At 36.0% G+C, this 21,954-nt stretch overlaps 2 protein-coding genes across 7 annotated transcripts in view; one reads left to right on the top strand and one right to left on the bottom strand.

Annotated features, from left to right (window-relative positions):
* lmtka (lemur tail kinase 1 a) overlaps positions 1-2,356 on the top strand; it is a 30,783-nt gene extending 28,427 nt beyond the window's left edge. For both annotated transcript variants that reach the window (XM_087808749.1, XM_087808750.1), the window contains 3 exons: positions 22-166; positions 263-454; positions 2,249-2,356. In XM_087808749.1, the coding sequence (XP_087664875.1) occupies positions 22-166; positions 263-454; positions 2,249-2,277 (366 nt within the window). In that variant the 3' untranslated portion in view covers positions 2,278-2,356. The remainder of the gene's footprint in view (positions 1-21; positions 167-262; positions 455-2,248) is intronic.
* A 604-nt stretch (positions 2,357-2,960) lies between these two features.
* Positions 2,961-21,954, bottom strand: part of LOC148065115 (BAR/IMD domain-containing adapter protein 2-like) — an 86,673-nt gene continuing 67,679 nt past the window's right edge. Inside the window, exons 7-15 of one of the 5 annotated variants that reach the window (XM_087808760.1) lie at positions 21,102-21,254; positions 17,115-17,357; positions 15,172-15,391; positions 12,304-12,505; positions 12,168-12,236; positions 11,926-12,082; positions 10,472-10,509; positions 4,760-4,804; positions 3,265-4,485 (exon numbers count right to left, since the gene is read on the bottom strand). In XM_087808760.1, the coding sequence (XP_087664886.1) occupies positions 4,777-4,804; positions 10,472-10,509; positions 11,926-12,082; positions 12,168-12,236; positions 12,304-12,505; positions 15,172-15,391; positions 17,115-17,357; positions 21,102-21,254 (1,110 nt within the window). In that variant the 3' untranslated portion in view covers positions 3,265-4,485; positions 4,760-4,776. Of the gene's footprint in view, positions 3,072-3,264; positions 4,486-4,759; positions 4,805-5,947; positions 8,143-8,179; positions 8,418-10,471; positions 10,510-11,925; positions 12,083-12,167; positions 12,237-12,303; positions 12,506-15,171; positions 15,392-17,114; positions 17,358-21,101; positions 21,255-21,954 lie in introns of those variants that run through there. The other 4 variants (XM_087808761.1, XM_087808756.1, XM_087808758.1 and 1 more) reach the window with 4 other exon arrangements.

Genomic DNA, 21,954 nt, shown 5'->3' with positions numbered 1-21,954 from the left:
AAACACTTTTGTACTTTTAAGGAAAGTCCAACTGCTGAGCTGGCGGATTACACCTTCTCCAACTGCGAGGAGTCCAAAAAACCTTCGGAGGGAAATACTTCAGACCCTCAACTTGAAGACTCCTTTTGCATTTCTAAAGTCTTGGAGGGGGAGCACTCAGAAGAGGGCGAGTTTGTCAAAGGAATTTGCTACTTGGTGTAAATCTCACTGACGACTCTCCGGCTGTGAATAAACGTCACTTTGTTTGTGTGTGTGCATTCAGGTGGTGGTTGTGAGTTTGAAGAAGACCCTTCTGTTGAACCCTGTCCGCCTTCACCCGACACCATCTCCGAACCTACCCCCTTCCCAACTGCACCCGACTCCCCCAAACCTGCCGATGTAGCACTTAACCGTTTTGTAGTGTCACGATTCTCCATCACGCACGTCTCCGATGCCGACACCGGTAAAGCTACAGGTCTGTAAGGCATCGATAAGTCTGATGTTCTGCATGCCCTTGAATTCACATGTCTCACCGATGCTGTGTCTTAGTTTTCATATTTAGTCGGGTAAACTAGTGAATTACTTCCTGTTTAGGAACTTTCATTAAAAGAAGGTTATTTGAAACTGAACTATAACAACAGGCATTGCAAGGCAAATACACAATAAATGAAGCACAAAAATGGTTCAAAAAGATTGTGTCCTGAGCAAGTATAACTGAGGGTGACCTTGTAGAAGCTACATTTGTTGCATTATTGGATTTTTACAGAGTTTATGATCCAAACTGAAAATAACAAAGAGGAATAAAGTGAGCTGAGCTAAAGGTACAGCATTGCTATCAACTAGCTTTACTAGCAATGATTGATTTTTTACCAATTACCTAAACTAGCAGGTTTGGTATTTTTATTAACTACATCAACTTCAAAATGGGCTTTTACCAATTAGCAGCTAAACTAAAAAGTTTAGCATTGTTATCAACTAGCTAAACTAGCAATGATCGCGTGTTACCAACTACCTTAATTACCAACAGGGACTTTTACCAATTAGCAGCTAAACTAAAACAAGCAGGAAAATTATGTTCATAAAGCTACCTAACTAGCTCAACCAGTAAGTACATTATTGCTAACAATTAGATTAACTAGCATGTATAGTATTGATATCAACTAGCATCACTAGCAAGTACAGTATTGAAATCAACTAGCTTCACAAGCAAGTATAGTATTGATATCAACTAGCTTCACTAGCAATTAGTGTTGATATCAACTACCAATTATAGTATTGATATCAACTAGCATCACTAGCAAGTACAGTATTGAAATCAACTAGCTTCACTAGCAAGTATAGTATTGATATCAACTAGCATCACTAGCAAGTACAGTATTGAAATCAACTAGCTTCACTAGCAAGTATAGTATTGATATCAACTAGGTTCACTAGCAAGTATAGTATCGATATCAACTAGCTTCACTAGCAAGTACAGTATTGAAATCAACTAGCTTCACTAGCAAGTATAGTATTGATATCAACTAGCTTCACTAGCAAGTAAAGTATTGATATCAACTAGCTTCACTAGCAAGTATAGTATCGATATCAACTAGCTTCACTAGCAAGTATTGGTATCAACTAGCTTCACTAGCAAGTAAAGTATTGATATCAACTAGCTTCACTATCAAGTAAAGTATTGATATCAGCTAGCTTCACTGGCAAGTATAGTATTGATATCATCTAGCTTCACTAGCAAGTATAGTATTGATATCAACTAGCTTCACTAGCAAGTATAGTATTGATATCATCTAGCTTCACTAGCAAGTATAGTATTGATATCAACTAGCTTCACTAGCAAGTATAGTATTGATATCATCTAGCTTCACTAGCAAGTACAGTATTGATATCATCTAGCTTCACTAGCAAGTATAGTATCGTTATCAGTAAGCTAAACTAACAAATGCTAAACTAGCATTTTTATCAAATAGCTAAACTAGTATGAATAGCATTGTTATCAACTAGTTTATAGTAAGTGGCTAAATTATTAAAATCATAAAAGTTGCCCAAAGTAATGTTTCCAAGCGATTAATATTCATATTTAAAAAAAAATGGGTATTTTGCCTTTAAACGTCGACCCTGATGAAGAAAGCACGTTTGTTTTTTCAGTCTGTAAATATGAAAACGAAGACAGCATCAGTCACACAAACACCTGGAGTTTCTGCGTCAATGTCAGTCACGTGATTCACTCTGAGCCCGCTGATTGGACTGTACTTATGTTGTCAAACAGGAAACAGTGAGGACGAGGCAAAAGAATAAAAGTGCCACGAGAAAAAAAAACCTGGCGCTGGAGGAAGGACGAGTCCTTCGCCCACAGACCAAGCAGCATTATTTAGACTCCATTCTTTGGGCACCTCAAGCCTGGTATCCCTTTATGAGACAGTGCCTCATGCTAGAGTCCATTCATGATTTGCACATTTTTTGTTTTTCTTATTGGACGCCAATGCTGTGAGTAGTAAAATCACGGTTCATCACGACCACTGTTATTTCATTTTTTATTATTTTTTTAAATCATAAAAACTGATGAAGAAAACCTTGAAAACCTTGAAATTGGACAAAAATCTACCTTCAGTTTTAGTGACTTCACGCCATCATTTCAAAGCACTTTGCATAGACTCTATTTATATAGAAAGCTGCTCTACATCGCCCTCTGCTGGAATGAAACACTTGTACCCGTGCCCCCCCCCCCCCACACACCCCTCTTTCATCCGTGTCCACAGTGCCATCTAGAGATTCACTCCATTTGTTGCCCCTTTCAAGCTAGAAAAACACATTTGTGAACCGTTGAATGTCTTTTTTATCCTCCGTTGTATCGTCCGACATCATCACCCGTTGTATTTAAAAAAAAACACGTAGCAGGTAGTTTTCACTTCAACTCTACCGTGGCGTCAACGCCTTCCTCCTCTTCTCCGTCAATAAAAAAAAAAAGGAGATAAACACCACAAACTAGTCGGTGACGATTCGCCAAAGAAGTCGAGAGATCAAATCTGTTGAGAAGACGAGGAGGACGGTTCCGGCGTCGACAGTCATCGCCGTTTCACTCATTTTTGCGTCTGAAAAAAAAAATAAATCCAGATAATTTTTATTGTGTGTGTAAGTGTGTGAAATTTATCTAAAAAGCAACACAAAAGAAATGATGTGCTCATTTGTATTTTTATTCTGGATAATTTATGCAGGTTTCTGTACAAGAAGATGAAATTAAAAACAAAGGGGAAGAGAAAACAAATTAAAAAAGATAAAGAAAAGTAAAATAAAAAAAAGGAATCTTTTATTCTGAAAAACATCCATAGCATCATTTACCTAAATTAACAAAGTTTAGCTCATGTGTTTACGGGGAAATGAAATGTAACGTAGCAGAAGTAAGACGGAGCTAACAGGCTACATACTAACAGAGATGCTAAACTGTGAACAAAAAGAAATGTATATATATATATATATTTATATTCTTTTGAGCCACATCTTGCTTTGTACCAACTTATCATAGTCAGTACATATTAGTTAAACTAAAACAAAGTTAGCAACAGAAACCTACTAGCTAAACGGTTTCAGCTAGCACAGTTTTTCGCAATATTAGCTTAGCATTTATTTTGCATTAAATCTGTAAATTCATAAAAAGTATAGTTTTTTTTAAATTTTTATATATAATCGTTTTTGGCTTCTTTTTTAGTAGAAAGTTTTCAGTCAGTGTTGTTAGCATCAGTTACGTGACTCAACAACTGACTATTTTAACACAACCCTTTAAAGACAATTATGAGAAAACTACAAGAACTTTGTGCGTTACAGTTTTGAGTCTCAACTGGAGAATATTTTTTTTGTTTTTTTTCCTCAGGATATTTTCAACAAAGTCGATGTAACAGTTCTCGTAAACACGCTATCGTCATCAACATGCACAACAAAAACAAGGTAATAGGGCGTGAAGCTAAACAAAACAACAACAAAAAAAACACCGCTCCCTCGAAGCAAAAATGTTAAATAAAAAAATTATCTTTGCCACCTGTTGGATTAGAAGCTAATGAAAAAAAATCTGAGTGAGTCCGTGAAACGGTACAAATACAAACCATTGAAAGAGCAAAATTTAGAAAAAAAAAGAAAAGTGGAAGGCACAGTTCCCATGTAGGCTAACTGTAACGGCGCTAAGCTAATCTCTTCACAAAAGCATGTGCGTTCAAGCTAGGATATCTCGCAATCGTTCCATAAATATACACTTTCACTGGTCACAGCGACCGTTGCTAACCCTCAACCACCTCCACCCGTCGTAACCACAGAGCAAAAGCCGACGCACAGATAGAAATCACACAACTTAGACCTCGGCGTTCTAAAGATCTACTCGAGTCGTCGGGGACGTTCACCGGCGGTGACGCTAAAAAGTGTTTTTTTTTTTTTTTTCCAAACTTCCACTAGTAGTAGATGGTGGCGGACCGGTCGTCGCTGTAGGTGGGTCGGAGGTAGACCTCCAGAGAGCGGTCACTGTGGGGAGAGAGAAAAAAAAAAAGGGGGCGGGGCAAGAAGACGCATTAGGCGGAAACCATTGACAGCGCTACTCGGTTAGCTAGCACCGAACTACAGCAAGCGGCTTAAGTTAACGGAGACATGCGAGCAGGGTTAGTGTCATCTCGGGTGGATTTTTTATTTTTTATTTTGATGCAGCCGATGACAGCAGGAAGCAAATCCCCCCCACAAAATGCGAACATAAAAGTAAAAAAGTGTAGCCAAGAAGCGATGGATGCTGGTGGTGACTTACGGAAGGTCCTGTTCCCTTCAGAAGCGGGACAACTCTGGACCCAAACTGGAAGGTAAAGAGAACCCTTGGGTTTGAGTGGTGGCTCGGATCATGCATGGATCACAGTTAGTTACTGCTGGTTAGTTTTCGGCGCAGGATGAACTTTCGGGAACACTTGACGATGATCATTCATGGTAAGAAAAGTCATGCGTGACATGCCAGGGACGCCGTTGAAAAAGGCGCCATCTTGCACCCCCTAGTGGCCACTTTGTGTTCGTGCGTAGAACTCAAATGATCAGTTTTCTTGATAATTCGCGTAAGTATAATCATTATTAACAATTAGGATGACTTATCGATATAGAACATAACTTAACGTTAAAATTTGTATTTGATTTAATATAAATAAACGATAATACATATTAATGTCTAATTTCTTATTTCAAGAAAAATATTCAAAAATCAATATATGACTTCTTCATTATTTACTTCGTAGTTTCTCATATAAATGTTTATTTTTGTCCGTGGATTTTTGGCTAGATAAGTGATAATACTATATTTAATTCATGTATAACACTAAAGCTAGTATGGCTAATATTAAGATGATTTAATAAAATTAAAATATTTTAACGGTAATGTAACCAAGATGATAAGGAAGTTAGATTGTACTTTATATCAATTTAAAAGTGGATTCATTGCTAATCTTGGACGTGTTAAATGATCAGAAATAGTTTTAAAATAAAGTTTAGTTCAGCTATACCCTAAATTAATTATTTTTCTTTCTGAACATCTTTATTTTTGTTTAGGTTTTCATAATTTATGAACCACTAGTTTACTAAATATAATCAAAAAAGTATAAACATTAGCATTGGCAGCTTCAATGCTAACATTAGCTTTGAACTGGCATTAGCATGCAAACATAACAAAAACAATAAACAACAACATCTTAAAATACTGATACACAAAAGGAAAAATACAAAAGTAAAGTTAAACTAACTGAGCAGGCGTTGTTTTTTTTTTCCAGACACAAACACACTCATGCACACAGTCGCACCGACACACACACGAAGCTAGGAGGTTGTTAGCGCGGGGGGAACGAGGCGTTCAGGGACCAGCATGCTTTGCTGCGGGTCACTTACATGAGCGAACATGAACGAGCGAGACCTCGGAAAAAGGTCGGCAGCAGAACAGAACTTCCCGTCACACCCGACGATTTATTAATATATAGAGATATGTTTTATTCAGAATACCTTTGTAAAAAGTCACCGTTACATTCAAGGTCAATTTTGAGTATCACACGTTTTTTCTCCTCCACAGCATGCATAAGATAACAATTCCACGAGTTTCTCTTTATTCCTGGTAATACTTTTTTTTTTACAAGGACAATTTTTGAAAAGAAAGGACATAAAAAGAGAGTAAATAAACACCACTCAGGGGATACAATCGTGAAGAACACAGAGCTGCAAAAGCCGCCATTAGAAAGAATATGTTATATTTCACAGCAGTATTGCAGAGACCGCTTTCAATGCCTCCAGCAGGGGGCAGAATTTTAGGTTTTAACCTTTTCAACGTGTGGCAAAAAATTGAATGAAACGATTTTCACAAAAATAAGAAAGTCGGTGACATTATTATCATATATACGCAGCGATAAATTATTAAACTTTTTTCATATACTTCTCTTAAAATATTTAATGAGGGTTGTTGTTGGTCATTTCCAAGTTAATAACTCAAATATATATATATAAAAACACTTACAATTTTTATTTAAAAATAAAGAAGTTTTGCGATGCATCAGAAACCATCAGGAAATTGACCAAATATTTTATCACATATTTATATATATCTTTTAATTTATTATTTTCCAATAATTTACAAATTCTTCTAAAATAAAATGATATAGTAATTAATTTGTTGTTTTTTTTACACAAGAATTATTTTTGGTGGAACAAACGGAAATAATAACCAAAAGTATTTCATGAGGTATTTTAACTTAATTGTATTTTTGTTGGATGTAAATATATAATCAGGAAAAAATGACCAAGTATTGTTTTATTTATTTTATACTAGGAATAATAGATTATGTTTAAATTAATAAGCAAAAGCTTTTATGCGTTTTAAATGGTTTTAATTCAACAGAAATTTTAAGGTAATGTTTGCAAATATTTAATGACTTTTCCACTACATGTAAATTCACTAATCAGGGGAAAATAACAAAATGTTATGATAACACATATTAATACGATATTTAAACCAATTAACAAATACTTTTTTCTTTTTCCAATTTAATGGTAGGAAACGAGAAATTCCCAAGAAAATTTTACAAAAACTTTAAGGAGGCATTTAAACTTTTGATGTATTCTTCTTTATATTTGAATCAATTAATCAGTGACAATAACCAAATATTTTATTTTATTTTACATTTAAATGAATTGGCAGCAAATTTTCCTTTTTCTTTTTTTTTTTAAAGAAAATAATAATTTTTCGATTCACCATAAATCACCGGAAAATGTACCGAATATTTAATGAAGGAATTTTAATACATACATTTCATTTAATTTCCAATGTGGTTTATACCATTAAATTAATTACTCCATTTTATTTAAAACTGTGGTATTATATTAAGTAAGAAAGTAAGCAGTTTTTTTTTTTGTATAGCGCTTTCCAGACCAGGGTCACAAAGCGCTTAAACAATCAAAAAAATATTCAATAAAGTATATACTTTAAATTTAATATTAACCAAACATTTGATCATATCTTAATATATTTAAATCTATTAATGTATATTTATCTCCTTTATATTCACATTTAAATTGCCAATCTATTATTTTTCAACTTAAAACGAAAGTTTTTTTCACAACCGTTTTAATGGATATAGAATAACGTTGCATATTTATCGCAATTTCCCACTTAATACATGAGTAAACTGAGAGAACTTAGAAATGACCCACACTCTTGCTTCTTGTCGCGACAGGGAAAAGTAAATTAAGGCAAAAATGAAACATGTTTTTTAAAAAATTCCGGACATGGAACCACCGACACGAGGTGCGACTGATGGGTTTCTCTGGAGCGGTGACACAGTCATCTGGAACAAAGCGACCCGGATAATACAGCGCCCACACTTGTGCTTAAGGGGGTCGGGGGGAGGTCGGGAGAAAAAAAAAAAGGCCGTTGAGCCTGAGCCGGGCTTTTTGTTTCACGACACCCCGAGTCTTTTTGGCACTTGTACAAGTACATGAACATGTCCTCCGACCACATGACACCACCATGTACATGCAGGAAAAAGACGAGCAGTAGCAAAAAAGGCAAAAAGTCTTCTCTCTCGCGCTCATAAAACAAAAACTCAGGGTCCGTATCGCGGCGGGCCGAGCAGGAAGCTCTCAACGCAATCCTCCACCCACCAACCGCTACTGTCCACGGCACCGGCGGCGGCAGCAGCAGCAGCACCCCAGGGATGGACGCACGGAGGAGGGGGAAAAGGAGGGAACCCGGAGGAGGAAGAGAGGACAGAAAGGAAGGGATGAAACTGGTCCACTCGGTGAAGGAGGAGACAAGTGGACAGGAGGGGGAGAGAGGAGGGGAGGAAGGGAGGAAGGGAAGGGAGGAAGAGGCCCCTGTGCTATCCGGAGTCTGTCAGTATGTCTGTTCTCACACTGTCGAAATCAATTTGCCATCAGGACTGTCACTGCGGAACAAAGAGAGAAGGAAGCTTGCCAGGTCGGACACACTCAGAGAGAAATGAAGACAAAGACGGGCACGAGGAGGCGGTTTGGGCCGAGCCGAGGTGGACTCGGTGTCAGGGGGGGCGAGTGGGGGGGTTCTCGAATTGATGGTGGTCAGCGGGCGCCCCCTAGTGTCGATGTCCAACTATCAAAATATCATAATAGCATCTATTATATATTTTATGTAACATTTAAAAATGAGTAAAGAAAACTACTTATTTATTTCATTTCTCCAAACATTATCTCCCATGTTTGTCCTTTTTCTACATTTATTTAATTTAAAAACACATTTCAAAGTTTTATTTTATTATTAACTATTTTTTTTTATTATTATTATTTTTTATTCGTTTGATTTTATTCCTCTCATTTTGTTTATTTGTATTATATATATATTATAATTAAAACATTAGTAAATACATTTACATTTACTATACTTTTGTTCGTTGAGTTTTTTTTCCCATAAAACTTTATTTTTAACAAACCATCTTACTGAAAAAATAAGCAAAATAACATTTTATAATAATTAAAATAGTTTTTTTTTTTTTTTATCTCTTATTTTCTTTCCTTATATTTTATTAATTTCGTTTTATTTCATTTATATTTATTATAATATATATATATATATAATTTTTTCTTTGGGAGATTTTTATTTTCATTTGCAGTCACTTCAGCTCACATACACTTATAAATATGTCTTCAAACCTAAATGTTTTTTTTTTTCTTCATGAAAACACATTTTCTTATTAAATACATTTGGAATTTTTGGTCGTAGACTTTGCCGTTTTTTTTCTTTTAACTTTTCTTTCCAAAAATTTAATTTTTAAAATATAGCTTTAATGAAAAAGCTGAGTAGAAGAGTGAGTATTTAACTTTATTATCATCTTGATTGTGTTATGCTTTTTTTTTGTCTCTTGTTTTATTTTATTCATCTCATTTAATTTTTATATATTTTTTATTGTATCCTTTTTATTCTATACTGTCATCACCTTTGAAACAATAATGTTTTTTTCATTATATTTTAAATAAAAACTGGGAAAAAAAAGTTTCAGTCAGGATGTTTTTTAATGTATTATTCTAAAGTACGACTTGAATGCCACATTAATACCTCTGAATATGACTATTTTATCCTGAAAAAACATTCAATAATTAAATAAATTTCCATTTTTTAAGGACCCACTCTTTTCCTATTTCTTACTTCTTTCCCAACATGTAATTTTTAAACTAAAATGTCCATAGACCAGCTAACTAGCCAACTTATACATTTGATATAATCATCATTATTGTGATTTTTATTATTGAACGTGTTGTAAATTAATTCATTAATCATCTAATTTCTTCTGTAATTTTACAACATAAGGTTCCTCACATAGCATCTGAAACATTTGATCTTAATGTGGTTTTAAATTTAAAAAAATAAAACTTTTACCACCACCTTAACCCCCTGCTAACACGAGAAGACGACTCTTCGTCCACCTACAGCCGCGACTCCAAACGCACCCACAGTGATTAGAAGATTCAACTTCCGATTCCCTCATCCACTTATTTTTTTTTGGGGGGGGCCCAATGATTTGAAAGGTTTCAGATCCGTGGATGAGGGAACCATCAAGTCATCTCCGTGGCTGGAGAGATGCAGGGATTAGTTTCCTTTTAGTGGCTTCAGGTTTGAAAAAAAACAGAGCTGCTTGTCTGAGAGCTGCAGACTGAGCAGCAGCGGTGACAGAGATGAGGTTCAGCGAGATGTTTTACCGACACTACAAACACACTCTTGCACCTCGTTCATCACACACACACACACTCAGCCGCTCACAATAATATACACTTATAAACACACACCAGGATGTGCTTGTTGACTTCATAGTTTCATAAACACTTAATCTACGCAATGTTTAAAATTGACATCATGTTTTGTTTTTTTAGGTCTTTTAAGTCAATTTAATTTTCCCTGTCAATATTTTGGCTCTAAATGACTTGAATGGGAGCGGCAGCGCTTTATTATCGGAGGTAAAAAGATGCCTACCTTGTGGCAAAGCGACCCTCATAATCCTCGATGGCGGGCTGTGAAGGAAGAAACATTTGTCAAACGTAATCCCTTGATTTGTGGACATGTCTCTGATTGAACACTAGGTGGCAGCAAAAACACGTGAAGAAATTGAGCTGCAGCAGCAACTGATATGAAAGAAAAAAAATCAATTTCTTTTTATATTGATTTCGCTATAGTTGTCAATTTCCCTTAATTTGAGACACACCGACACTCATTTCTAAGCAAAAGAAAAGCAGGTCTTCCAGTGACATAAAGATAAATAAATAAATACATAAGATAAATGAATGTAAACACTACTAATGTAATTCAATTTAAAAGTGTTGCACAACAACATGACTCAATATTGATGTTAACTTCACTTTTGAGCCAAATTTGTCGACCGGTTTAATGTCAGCATTCTATTCACAGACTCCACTTTAGATACAACAACGAAAAATAAACGATATAAGATTTGTGTTTCACTTATTAACACTAGTTTACAGTAGTGATGATGAAGCCTCGTGAAACAGTGTCATATTGTTTAGAGGTCAGTAGGTGGCGTCATCAGTTTAAAAATGATGTTTCATTAGAGCAGTTGTTCAAAACAACGGAAAATAGTGCAGAGACCGCCATCTAGTGGACTCTGAAAATAATGACGCTGCTTCATGAAGCTTCATCAGACCATCACTAGATTAGAAGGAAAAAACAATATTACTGTAGAGAAAATCCAACTTTTTTTTTTTTTTGACTAAATTTCGGTAATAAATAATAAAATGATAAAATTTTTTTGAATTTTGAATCAATTCACTTTTGAAAAACTTAATGGTAGCGCTCTCTCATAACCCTTGTGTTTCACAGGGTCAAAATGACCCGGAAGCCCTCCCAAAAAACGTGTTTGAGGTATCCCTTGTGTTTCTCCACCACTGCATATCTATTTATGGACGCCAGGGAAAGGTCGCTCACCTTGACCCAGACGCAACACAAGGGATACAACGAACACACTTGTTTTCGGGTCACCTTGACCCGAAGATAACACAATCTTACCATTACCTGTGTGGTCAAATTGCTGTCCACAAATAAAATGCTCATTTGAAAGCTAAATCAACTTGTATAAACTTTAAACAAGTTAATTATCCTAAATATAAACATTTTGAAATTTAAATCAATAAAATACAATACAAAAACAACACAAAAAAGGTATTTAAAATGCCTCTAAATTTGTTAAAATCTGGTCTTTGATCTGACTCACAATATGAGGGTAAAGTTTTCGCCTCTGAAAAGATAGAAGGGTGTGTGTGTGTGTGTGTGTGTGTGTGTGAGTCATGCTGCAGAAAATCAGGTCAAAAAAGAAGCTTATTAGGAGAAGATATGAATATCATCGAAGCAGCCGGCGTGTTGCGAAGACAAGGAAGTTCATTATGCAACGGCTTCATCATCCGCCGGTTGTTTACCTGTGTGCCGAAGCCGGCCATACTGTACGGGCGTGGGCGGGTCTGTGCGAGGCTCTGGGCCAGCAGGCGGGCGGTCAGGCCGTAGTCAGGGGCCGGGACCGACCCGTCGTTCTCCAACAGGTTCCCGGTGCTGCTACTTTTCCCGTGGTGCAGGCTGCTGCAGGAGTGGATTCAATATATAGATATATATAGTCAACATGTGTCCACGAGGGATGGGAGTCCATAAAAAACTAAAAACTTACTTCACTTTCAGCTTCTCCGCGTCGCTGTCGGGCAGCACACGCGTGTAGGAGAACGGGAACCAGCCGCGCCTGAACCAGAACCAGGTTAAATCCGGTGAAGAACACGACTTTCAATTAAAATAAAAAAAGAAGTTACATTTTATTCTTCTCGTTCTCCCCGTAATGCCAGCCGTCGCGGGCCTCCGGCACCAGCAGGGTGATGACGTCGCCCTCGGAGAAGCTGAGCAAGGTCCCGTTGTCGCCGGCGGCGTGGGAGAAGATGGCCTGGACGCGAGCGCGCCCGTTCTTTTCTAGACCGGCGGCCATGGAGCTGGATCTGGGCAGGGTCCTGGTCTCGCCTGTCGGATTTACAAAAGTCTTATTTTCGGCCTCATTTCACGCAGAAACCACAGTTAGTAGACTTAAGGATTGACGGCCTTTATGAAGCTTCATGAAGCGTCATTCTCAACTTCATCAAGCAGTGTCATTATTTTCAGAGTCCACTAGATGGCGGTCTCTGGACTATTTCCCTTTGTTTTAACAACTGTTCTAATGAAACATCATTTTTTAACTGATGGCGCCACCTACTGACCTCTAAACAACATGACACTGCTTCATGAAGCTTCATCACTACCGTTTTCATAAAACCTCGCATTATTGGCAAGACAAGAGCGCCTCCTCCTGGGGCTTCATTACTCCAAATACTAGCTTGCTTACTGGGGTCCCACAAGGGTCTGTGCTGGGTCCTTTATTTTTTCCCTCACTATGCACAAGCTCCGAATTTATTTTCTCCTCATTTACGCTGAAACTAAAACATATTGTATCGATCATTTATTAGTAAACTTTGAAATAGGTTAGCATTCAATGTAACCTTTAGATAAATAGTATTTAAGCGAAAACATAAAAAAAACATACTTGGAAGTTGAGGAATAAAAAAACAGTAAGATGCAGAGCAAAAAGAAAAATAATCCGGTGTTGGTTGGAAACAAAGTTTTGGGCAAAAGAACCAAAATGTTCAATTTAACGATTTATAAATAGTGAGTTGTCTTGTGGGTTTTTTTTTTTGTGTTTTGTTCGCACCGTTTATTACGGCTTTTACTTTTAAAATGAACACCTTTGGCACGCTCATTTGCCCAATTCGTCACTGTCAAAAAACAAAAAAATTGAGTGTTGAGTGTTCCGAGAACATTTTTAATCCTCTTAGTTATTCACAGAAGTGAATGAAACAAGCTGTGGTGTGTTCACAGTATACCTCAGCGCTCAAGGATTTTACCTTCGTCACCATGCCAACTATAAAGATGAGTAACTAAAACAAATGTATGTTTAATCACCACTTGTTGTTTTAATATGAAGTATATCTAAATAATACAATTACAATACCATATTGATAAACACAACCTTTTAAACGGTGTTGCACAACATCTCATGACTAAACCTTGATGTTAACTGCAGTTTAAGCCAGTTTTTTAAGGATAACATGTTTAATTGATTACAAAAAAAGCATGTTTTGCTATTTTTCTAGTTTCTAAGTCACCATAGACACCTTTGAGATCAACTAGTGCATCCAGATTCGACCTCAAGTCCATCTTAAAATCACAAATGAATAATAAAAATGACACTAATAGTAATAAATATAGATTCTTGTGTGTTCCAATTTTATGCCGACATATACCACAACTTTCCAGGGACGGAGTAGACGAGACCAAATAAAAAGATCTAAAATCTTCCCAGGATTATTGTTTTTAAGTAATTATACCCTGATTTTACCGGTCCGACCTACTTGGGCACTTAGCTAAAATAAGTTCGACACCCCCGTAGTATATTCAGGGCTGTAGCGATACACCAATCTCACAATACTATATATTTCATTACAAATGCAAGATTTTTCTGAACAGTGTAGGAGAAACTAAATTTGAGCGACATCTTGTTATTGTTCCGCTCTCTTATGGTTGAATGGCTTTTAAAGCCACTGGATTGTATCCTCTCGTCCACAGTCATCGCATAGAACTTGTGGGATTCCACGCTTTCTTTAGCTGCGAAGGATTTAATGATCGCTACCTCTAGTGGCTCAAGTTTAATGGCAACACCAAAATGAACAAACAGTCTGAATATCCGCATGTGAATTGTACATGAAAAAAATGTACTTTCTTACTTATTAATTACTATTTCACACACACTTTATTGAGATATAAACCATAAAAGATAAAAAATATAATATAATTTAATATATACATATATACAAAAATACATATATATAAATATACACATATATACACACACACACAAACACATAGACACATATATAAATATATACATTATCTTAAAAAAAATCAATACAGTGAAGTTGAATATCGATTGAGTAATATGATTTTTTTTATATATATGGCGGTGAAAATATTTTTGTTTCTTACACCTCTGTGTATTTGTTTTCCAGTTTTTCAGGAAAATGTTGCAAAATTAAATCATTTTGTCAATATAACAGGCAAATAAAACGCATAAATATAGGGTAAAAATCAGCTCAAAAGTTTTTTGGTATTAGACTTTTTAAAAAATACATGTTCGTCTCCCCCTACTGCAAATTATCATGAAGTGCAAGTCGACACCCTCACAGCGATACTTCAAACGCAGGAGGAAAAATCAAATTCCGATGATGGGTTCATGAAGCTTCATGACACAGTGTCTTGTGACGATCTTTAAAAGCTTTAAAATAATGTCAACAGTTGCTTAAAACCAAAGATCAGAACGCAAAGATCTGATGAGAGCGACGCTTCATGAAGCTTCACCGAGTTCCTGCCGGAGATCCGTAAAACCTCAGGTATAACTTCGACTTTTAAAGGAATTAAAAACTGTTTAAATAATCCTTAGAAGAGTCTGTGGCACTTTCCTGTACTATTCAATATTTTCTCTTCTTCTTCAAAGTTTTAGAAACACAACAATTGCACGAGATAATGTGGATCTCATCATTCGTCTTTTGGTTTGAGACGCTGTTGATGCCATTTAAAAGAAAAAAACAAAAAAGTCTTACCCACTGGGTTCTTGTTTTTGGCGGGGGCTGGCCGGCGGACCGGGAGGGTGTTGGAGTAAACATCGCTGACCTGCCTCTGGGGTGGACCCTGCGCCGGGGTCTGAGGGGAGGAAGGCCTGACCTGGGACACGGCTATGGTCCCCCCATCCGTCCAGTACTCGTCTCCATGGACCCCTGTCGTCCCGTTCACCATGGACATGCCGTCAGGACCGATCAGCCTCTGAAGAGCCGGAGACACCGAAGTTTTTGCCAACAGTCGACTTTGAAGAAAGTTGTCCGACATTTGTTTGAACTTGAGCATCTGATAAATAATTTGTTTGGGAGTGAAATCCTCTGTGAGTTTCCAGCTCCAATGTTTCAAAGCTAACATCTTCATCGCAAAAAAACAACAAACATTCAGACCAAAGATTCATGAGAAAGTTAATGAAAACCAAACACTTTCTAGATCCCTTAAAGCAACAAAATGTTCCCAAGAAACTTGGAAAAAAAAAAGTTTGATATTCATGTATCATCCATGTCTACACCCCTGGAGAAGAATCAGAAGGTCAGCAAGTCAACCTTGGGCTGTATTTATGAAGCCGGCATGAGGTCAAAAATGAAAAACTTTTCATCCAGAAATGCGAGTACAGTGTTTTCTTCGCCACATCTCGCTTGAACAGTAGATACAATTTAACACCACAGGACTTGGCAGGACACAGCAATTATTACAGCAACCCAACTTATGGTGCCAACAAAACAGTGAACTCCCATGATGCCTTTCCACACGTCTATTTTCGTGATGGCCGATCAGTCTCAAAAATACTGTATTTAAGTTTTTCTGTTGCTATGTCGAAAGGGAAGGACGGCACCGATTGGTTTGCTGGGCGGCAAAGCATTATGGGAGCTGCTCAGTTCGGCGTTATTGAGGGCGATGGCGTCTCAAATGCAATGCTGAGGTTGTAGGTTCAAATAAATTTTAAATACCTATTGTTCAATTAAATAAAATGTAACAGTCACTTCTACTTCGCAGATTTAGTTTAACGCAGGGTTTTTTCGGAATGACATAAAGTGTATCCTTGCTGTTAATATAAAGGAATTCTGAAAGTATTTTAAAATAAAGTGCATCATAGTTTTGCCCAAGTTCTCCTTAATTGTTAAAGACCCAACCTGTAAGCTTAAAAGAAGTCTTTTGGCTCCCCCTGGTGTGGTAATAGTGTAACAGCAAGGTCGTTAATTCTAGGTATCGTCATGATTTTTACCAAGCGATAGAAAAAGGCTCACGTTGTCGACCCATTACTGTGAAGCAGTTGAAAATGATGGGTGTAATATTAACATTGATGAACCTAAATATCACAATATTCTTTTTCCACAATACCGTGTTGATAGTATTCAGTCCTTTCTTTTTAAATGTGCATTTATATATTTTAATCTTATTTAGTTTTTAAAATAACATTTATTTTTTATCGTAGTTATTTCATAGTTTATAGTTCAGTATTAATAACATTAAACAAATAATTGTGCTGAATGTACAATTAACTTGAAAATATTGACAGTTTTTATTGGTTTTATTTGTGTTGCAATTTAACTTCTGATCATTATAGGTAGAACTTTATTGATAATAAATAAATGTATTGTTTATTTATTGTTTATGTTTAATTATGTTTTCTGTTGCTGAGGTTTGGAGATATGACTGAGGACGAGAGGATACAGAGATCTTTTAAAGCTAATTTTGACATATTTTGGGTTCAAAACAAATGAAAGGATTTACGACTTCGTTAAAAGAGTCATGTGGTCTGTAAACTCTGCAACACCAGAGTCAAGTACTCAACAATACTACAAATATATACTTGTTACTACAGTATCCCGATATATCTTATTGATGCCCCTGTATCGTGATACATATCGCCAGATTCTTACCAATAAACAGCCCAAGTAAAACTTAAAAAAACCCCCGCCAAACTCACCGCTGGGTGCCCGAGTCCACCCCCCATGAAGACGGCCAGCTCCGGGGGCACCGGAAGAGGCTGGGCCCCCGGGATGGGGTCCGAGATGACCAGGTTGGATTTGGAGGAGTGCAGGGGGCTGGATCCTCCGATGGCAGACGAGCCCATCTGCTGGGCCAGGAGCATGGCTCGCTCCGGGAGCTTGTTGGGGTCTGAGCAGGCCTGTTGCCACACAGGGATCTTCTGTGTCAGCAGGTCTTTACCCTGCAGAGGACGCAGACTTTAGGACCCGGTTTTACTTCAAGTGAGGAAAAGAGGTTTAGTTATGCATGATAAGGGGTGGAAGAAAACATGTTTTTTTTTCGAGATACTGTATCTATATATTTTTTTCTTCCAAAAATGCATTTGAATTATTTTTTCTTATTGTCATTTTATTCTATAATAACTAATCATGTAAAAAATATTGATACACCTAAATACAGCCATATTTTTTTTTCGCAATACCAAAGTGATATTTTACAGCAATGTATTCTAATTTAATTTTTTAATGGGATATACTTCAATCAATATTTAAAATATATATATTTTTTTAATTTGTTGTTTTTATTTTACAATTGACATGCACATTTTTACAGCCTCTGATAATTTTTTTGTTGCGATTAAACCTCCGGCCGCTATTTGTTATGTCGATGACTGAGGACGAGAGGATACAGCTGACTTCAGCCGCTTTTAAAGCTGATGTTTGGACATATTTTGGTTTCAAAACAAATGAAATCATATACGACTTCATCAAGAGTCATGTGGTCTGTAAATTGTCCAACACCAGAGTCAAGTACAATACTAGTAGTAAATCGTTGTCCTACATTACTATACTGTATTATAGTGAATCGTTGCCCCTGTATCGTGGTACGTATCTTATCGCCAGATTCTTGCAGCTACACCATTCTATATATATATATTTTTTTTTACACAGTTTGACTTTGCAGTCCTCATGTTTATTAGCGAAAAAATCATGACGAGTCTCCATATTCAGATGACTGAGGACGAGAGGATACAGTCGACTCCAGCAGCTTTTAAAGCTGATGTTTGGACATATTTTTGTTTCAAAACAAATGAAAGCAGTTACGACTTTGTCAAGAGTCATGTGGTCTGTAAATTCTGCAACACCAGAGTCAAGTACTCGACAATACTACAAATGTATATTGTTGTCCTACAGTACTATACTGTATTATAGTGAATCGTTGCCCCTGTATCGTGGTACGTATCTTATCGCCAGATTCTTGCGGCTACACCATCCTATATTTTTTGACACAGTTTTACTTGTTAATCGTCATGTTTATAAGCAAAAAACTCATGACCGAGTCTCCATATTCAGATGACTGAGGACAAGAGGATACAGTCAACTCCAGCAGCTTTTAAAGCTGATGTTTGGACATATTTTGATTTGAAAACAAATGGAAGTAGTTACGACTTCAAGAGTCATGTGGTCTGTAAATTCTGCAACACCAGAGTACTCGACAATACTTCAAATGTATACTAGTTACTACATTGTCATTATATATCGTAATGTTGTATTGTGACACGTATCTCGAGATTCTTGCTAATACACTCTCTCCATTTATGATCATCACTCACTCGTGTTCTGTTTTTGTGAATAAAAAAAATCTGCTTCACGATTCCGCGTCCTTCACCTTTGACCCCTGGCCTGTATTCAAAGTAATGTATCGCGTGTACACACACATACGCGTTCTCGGAAGACGGCGTTCATGTGCGAGCCTTCCCTTTTTTTTTTTCACTCGACAACACAAACTCACGCGTGCACAACTACATCCTTCGGGGGAGGCATCTTCAGTTCGCCGGAGGTGAATTCTTCCCACGCACGCCCACGCTCTGATTAATGACCGCCGCTCGTTGCAAACTCACAACACACACAACACACACACAGACGCACAACACGAGAGTCGTCCTCCAGTCACAGACTGACAGTTCACACCCACCAGTTCTCCCAGTAGACCGACGCACTCCATTACATTCTCCATTCTGGACGGAGCTCCTGGACCAGTTTTTTTGTTTTGCAGAAACAGGAAACGTATTCTCTGAGTCTCCACATGATCGATGGCGACATTTTTAAACAAACATCTCGGACCTGCGCTGGTATTTAAGGATGTAGATTCATCATCGTTCGGCTGGAGCGTTGATCCAAGGAAAACTACATTTTAAAGCTGATGCGTTACTGAAGCGAGCGCGTCACCGGGGGGATTGTGTGAAGGTTTAATATCTTTTTAAATGAAAGAGCCTCAGATGAGCGGTCAGAGCCAACGCGACTAAGAGTTATTTATTAACTGAGAGCTTTCTGGAGAGGGGAGGGAGACGCTTTTTTAACTCCTCGGAAGGTTTAAACACTAGTTTTCAAAAGGTCGGGCGGGTCTGTGTTCCCAAGACTGAAGGAAGAAAGATTGAAATCCACTTCGGGGAGTTCACCGCAATATTCCACATTTAAGGAACAAACTAAAAACAACAAAAGGTTCTTGTTAAATTATGTAAAATTAAAAAAAAAAGCATATGAAATCGATTTAAAACTACACAGAAACAAAAGAGTTGTTATTAATATGATAAATGAAACAAGTAAAATATATATTAACAAGTAATACTGAAAATATGAATCTAATAAAAAAAATATTCATATAAATATAAACACTACATTTTAGAATACATTTCTAAAATTTGGAAATTTAAATTAATGATGTTGAGTGGGAAGAATATTACAAGCAACATAATACAATAAAATAATTAATAAGGGAAATTGTATTTGGATATAAATGTAACATATTTTCCATTTGAGATTTATATATGAGAAATATTAAGTAAGTAAGTAAGTAAGTAAGTAAGTAAGTCATTTTTATTTGTATAGAGCTTTTCCAGACCAGGGTCACAAAGCGCTTAAACAATCAAAACAATATTCAATAAAGTATATATTTTAAAGATCAAGATAAAACTGATAACACAACAGGAGTTCCAGAAAATCAAGGAAAAGCCTGAACAAATAAAAAATAAATATAAAGTAAAATATGAATTATAATAATATTAAAAGAAAGGGAAAATGTTTATATACAGTTCAATAAAAATGTAGCCATTGCAATTAATAAATAAGAAGAAATAAATTAAAGTAGAATTTTCCTTTTATGATAACAGTAAAGTTCTTCAATATCATTTAAATATGGAAAGAAAATATAATATATTTCTAATTTTATATATAGAAAAATATAATTAATTATTTAAAAAAAATGTATATATATATATATACCCTGCACAATTATTTTTTAATAATTGCTGTTAATATAAAGAAAAAATAGGGAGGAAAATTTGGACAGTATTAAGTTAAATACAAAATGAAATATAATTTAAATTTTAAACCTAATCTAAAGGTTAATACAATAATTAAACAAGTGCAATGAAAATGTTACCATTACAATTAAAAAAGCTGTAGAAAATAACATTGTATTTATGATACTATGTTTGGTTATAAATGTCACATATTTTTTATCAGATATTAAAAAAAAAAGTAAAATATGAATTATAATAATAATAAATAAAAGGAAAATGTTTATATACAGTCCAATAAAAATGTAATTTCCATTAATAAATAAATTAAAATAGAAAAAAAGTAATAACAGGAAAAGTTGGTCTGTATCACAGGAAGTCTTTTTTATGTTGTTAAATATTGATATAAAATATATTTTATATTTTATATAAAGAAAAATAGAATAATTGCTGTTAATAAATATAAAAAAAAGAAAAGAAAAGGAAAATTAGGACAGGTTCAGGTTAAATACATTATCAAACATATTTTAAATCTAATCTTAATAAAGTGCAAATAGAATGTTACCATTAAAAAAAAATAAAAATGGCATTAATGACTTAAGAAAACATGTATAAAGTGCAATAAAAGCGTATCAAAGAACAGTTCCATTATTGCGATGAATACAAAAATGTGCTGCAGGGACTCGCCTTGCCATGGTAGGCGCTGCCGTTCTTGGCCACTGCACACTGCCGGTCCACCAGGAAGCAGTACCTCCGGCGCTCCTCGGACAAAGCCTGCTTGTATCCCTCCGCGATGAAGGTGTCCAGCTCCGTCTGCTTGCTGCTGATGGTCTCCACGAACTAGAGACAAGAAACAATGTTTCAACAACAGAACTCATAGTAAAGTAAGTTAGAAACTACCTTAACATATTCTTATTTTTACATTTATTTATGGAACAAAAACTTTTTTTTTTTCCAGTTTCACTACAGGAAACATTTGAAAGAGGAAACGATGTATGGAAGAAGACAAAACGTCAACGTCAGCTGGATAAAAATAGAGTTTGTTTGCTCAGCATGTTATTGTGAGCGTCAAAGGTTCAGACTATTGTCAGGTCGTCTAAACAACTCAATATAATGTCAAAGATGGCAAGAAAGACTGGATGAAAGCGGTATACGTTGAATACAAATGTTGTTTACATAACACAGGATTTTGTTTTCGTGGAGATGACGGTATAGAATACAACAAAAAATAAAATGAGATGAATTAAATATAATAAAATAAAATAAGCAACATTGCATTAAGTGTGTATATACGATTTAATATATGAATGAAATTCAATAACATTTGATTAAATTAGATTCAAAGTGAATTTAACTTTAATTTAAATGAGTTCAAACTTTGTGTTTTTCAGGCCTTCGGGTCACTTTGACCCAGAGATAACACATTTGTTTTCGGGCCTCTGGGTCACTTTGACCCTGAGAAAAAAACGATATTTTATTGGGGCATCTGGATCACTTGGACCCTGAGATAACACATTTGTTTTCAGGCCTCTGAGTCACT

The sequence above is a fragment of the Callionymus lyra genome, chromosome 15 (assembly GCF_982586985.1).
Source record: "Callionymus lyra chromosome 15, fCalLyr1.hap1.1, whole genome shotgun sequence".
In the NCBI taxonomy this organism is placed as follows: domain Eukaryota; kingdom Metazoa; phylum Chordata; class Actinopteri; order Syngnathiformes; family Callionymidae; genus Callionymus; species Callionymus lyra.
The sequence above is the reverse complement of the archived record's forward strand: the minus strand, read 5'-3'. Positions and strand labels throughout refer to the sequence as shown.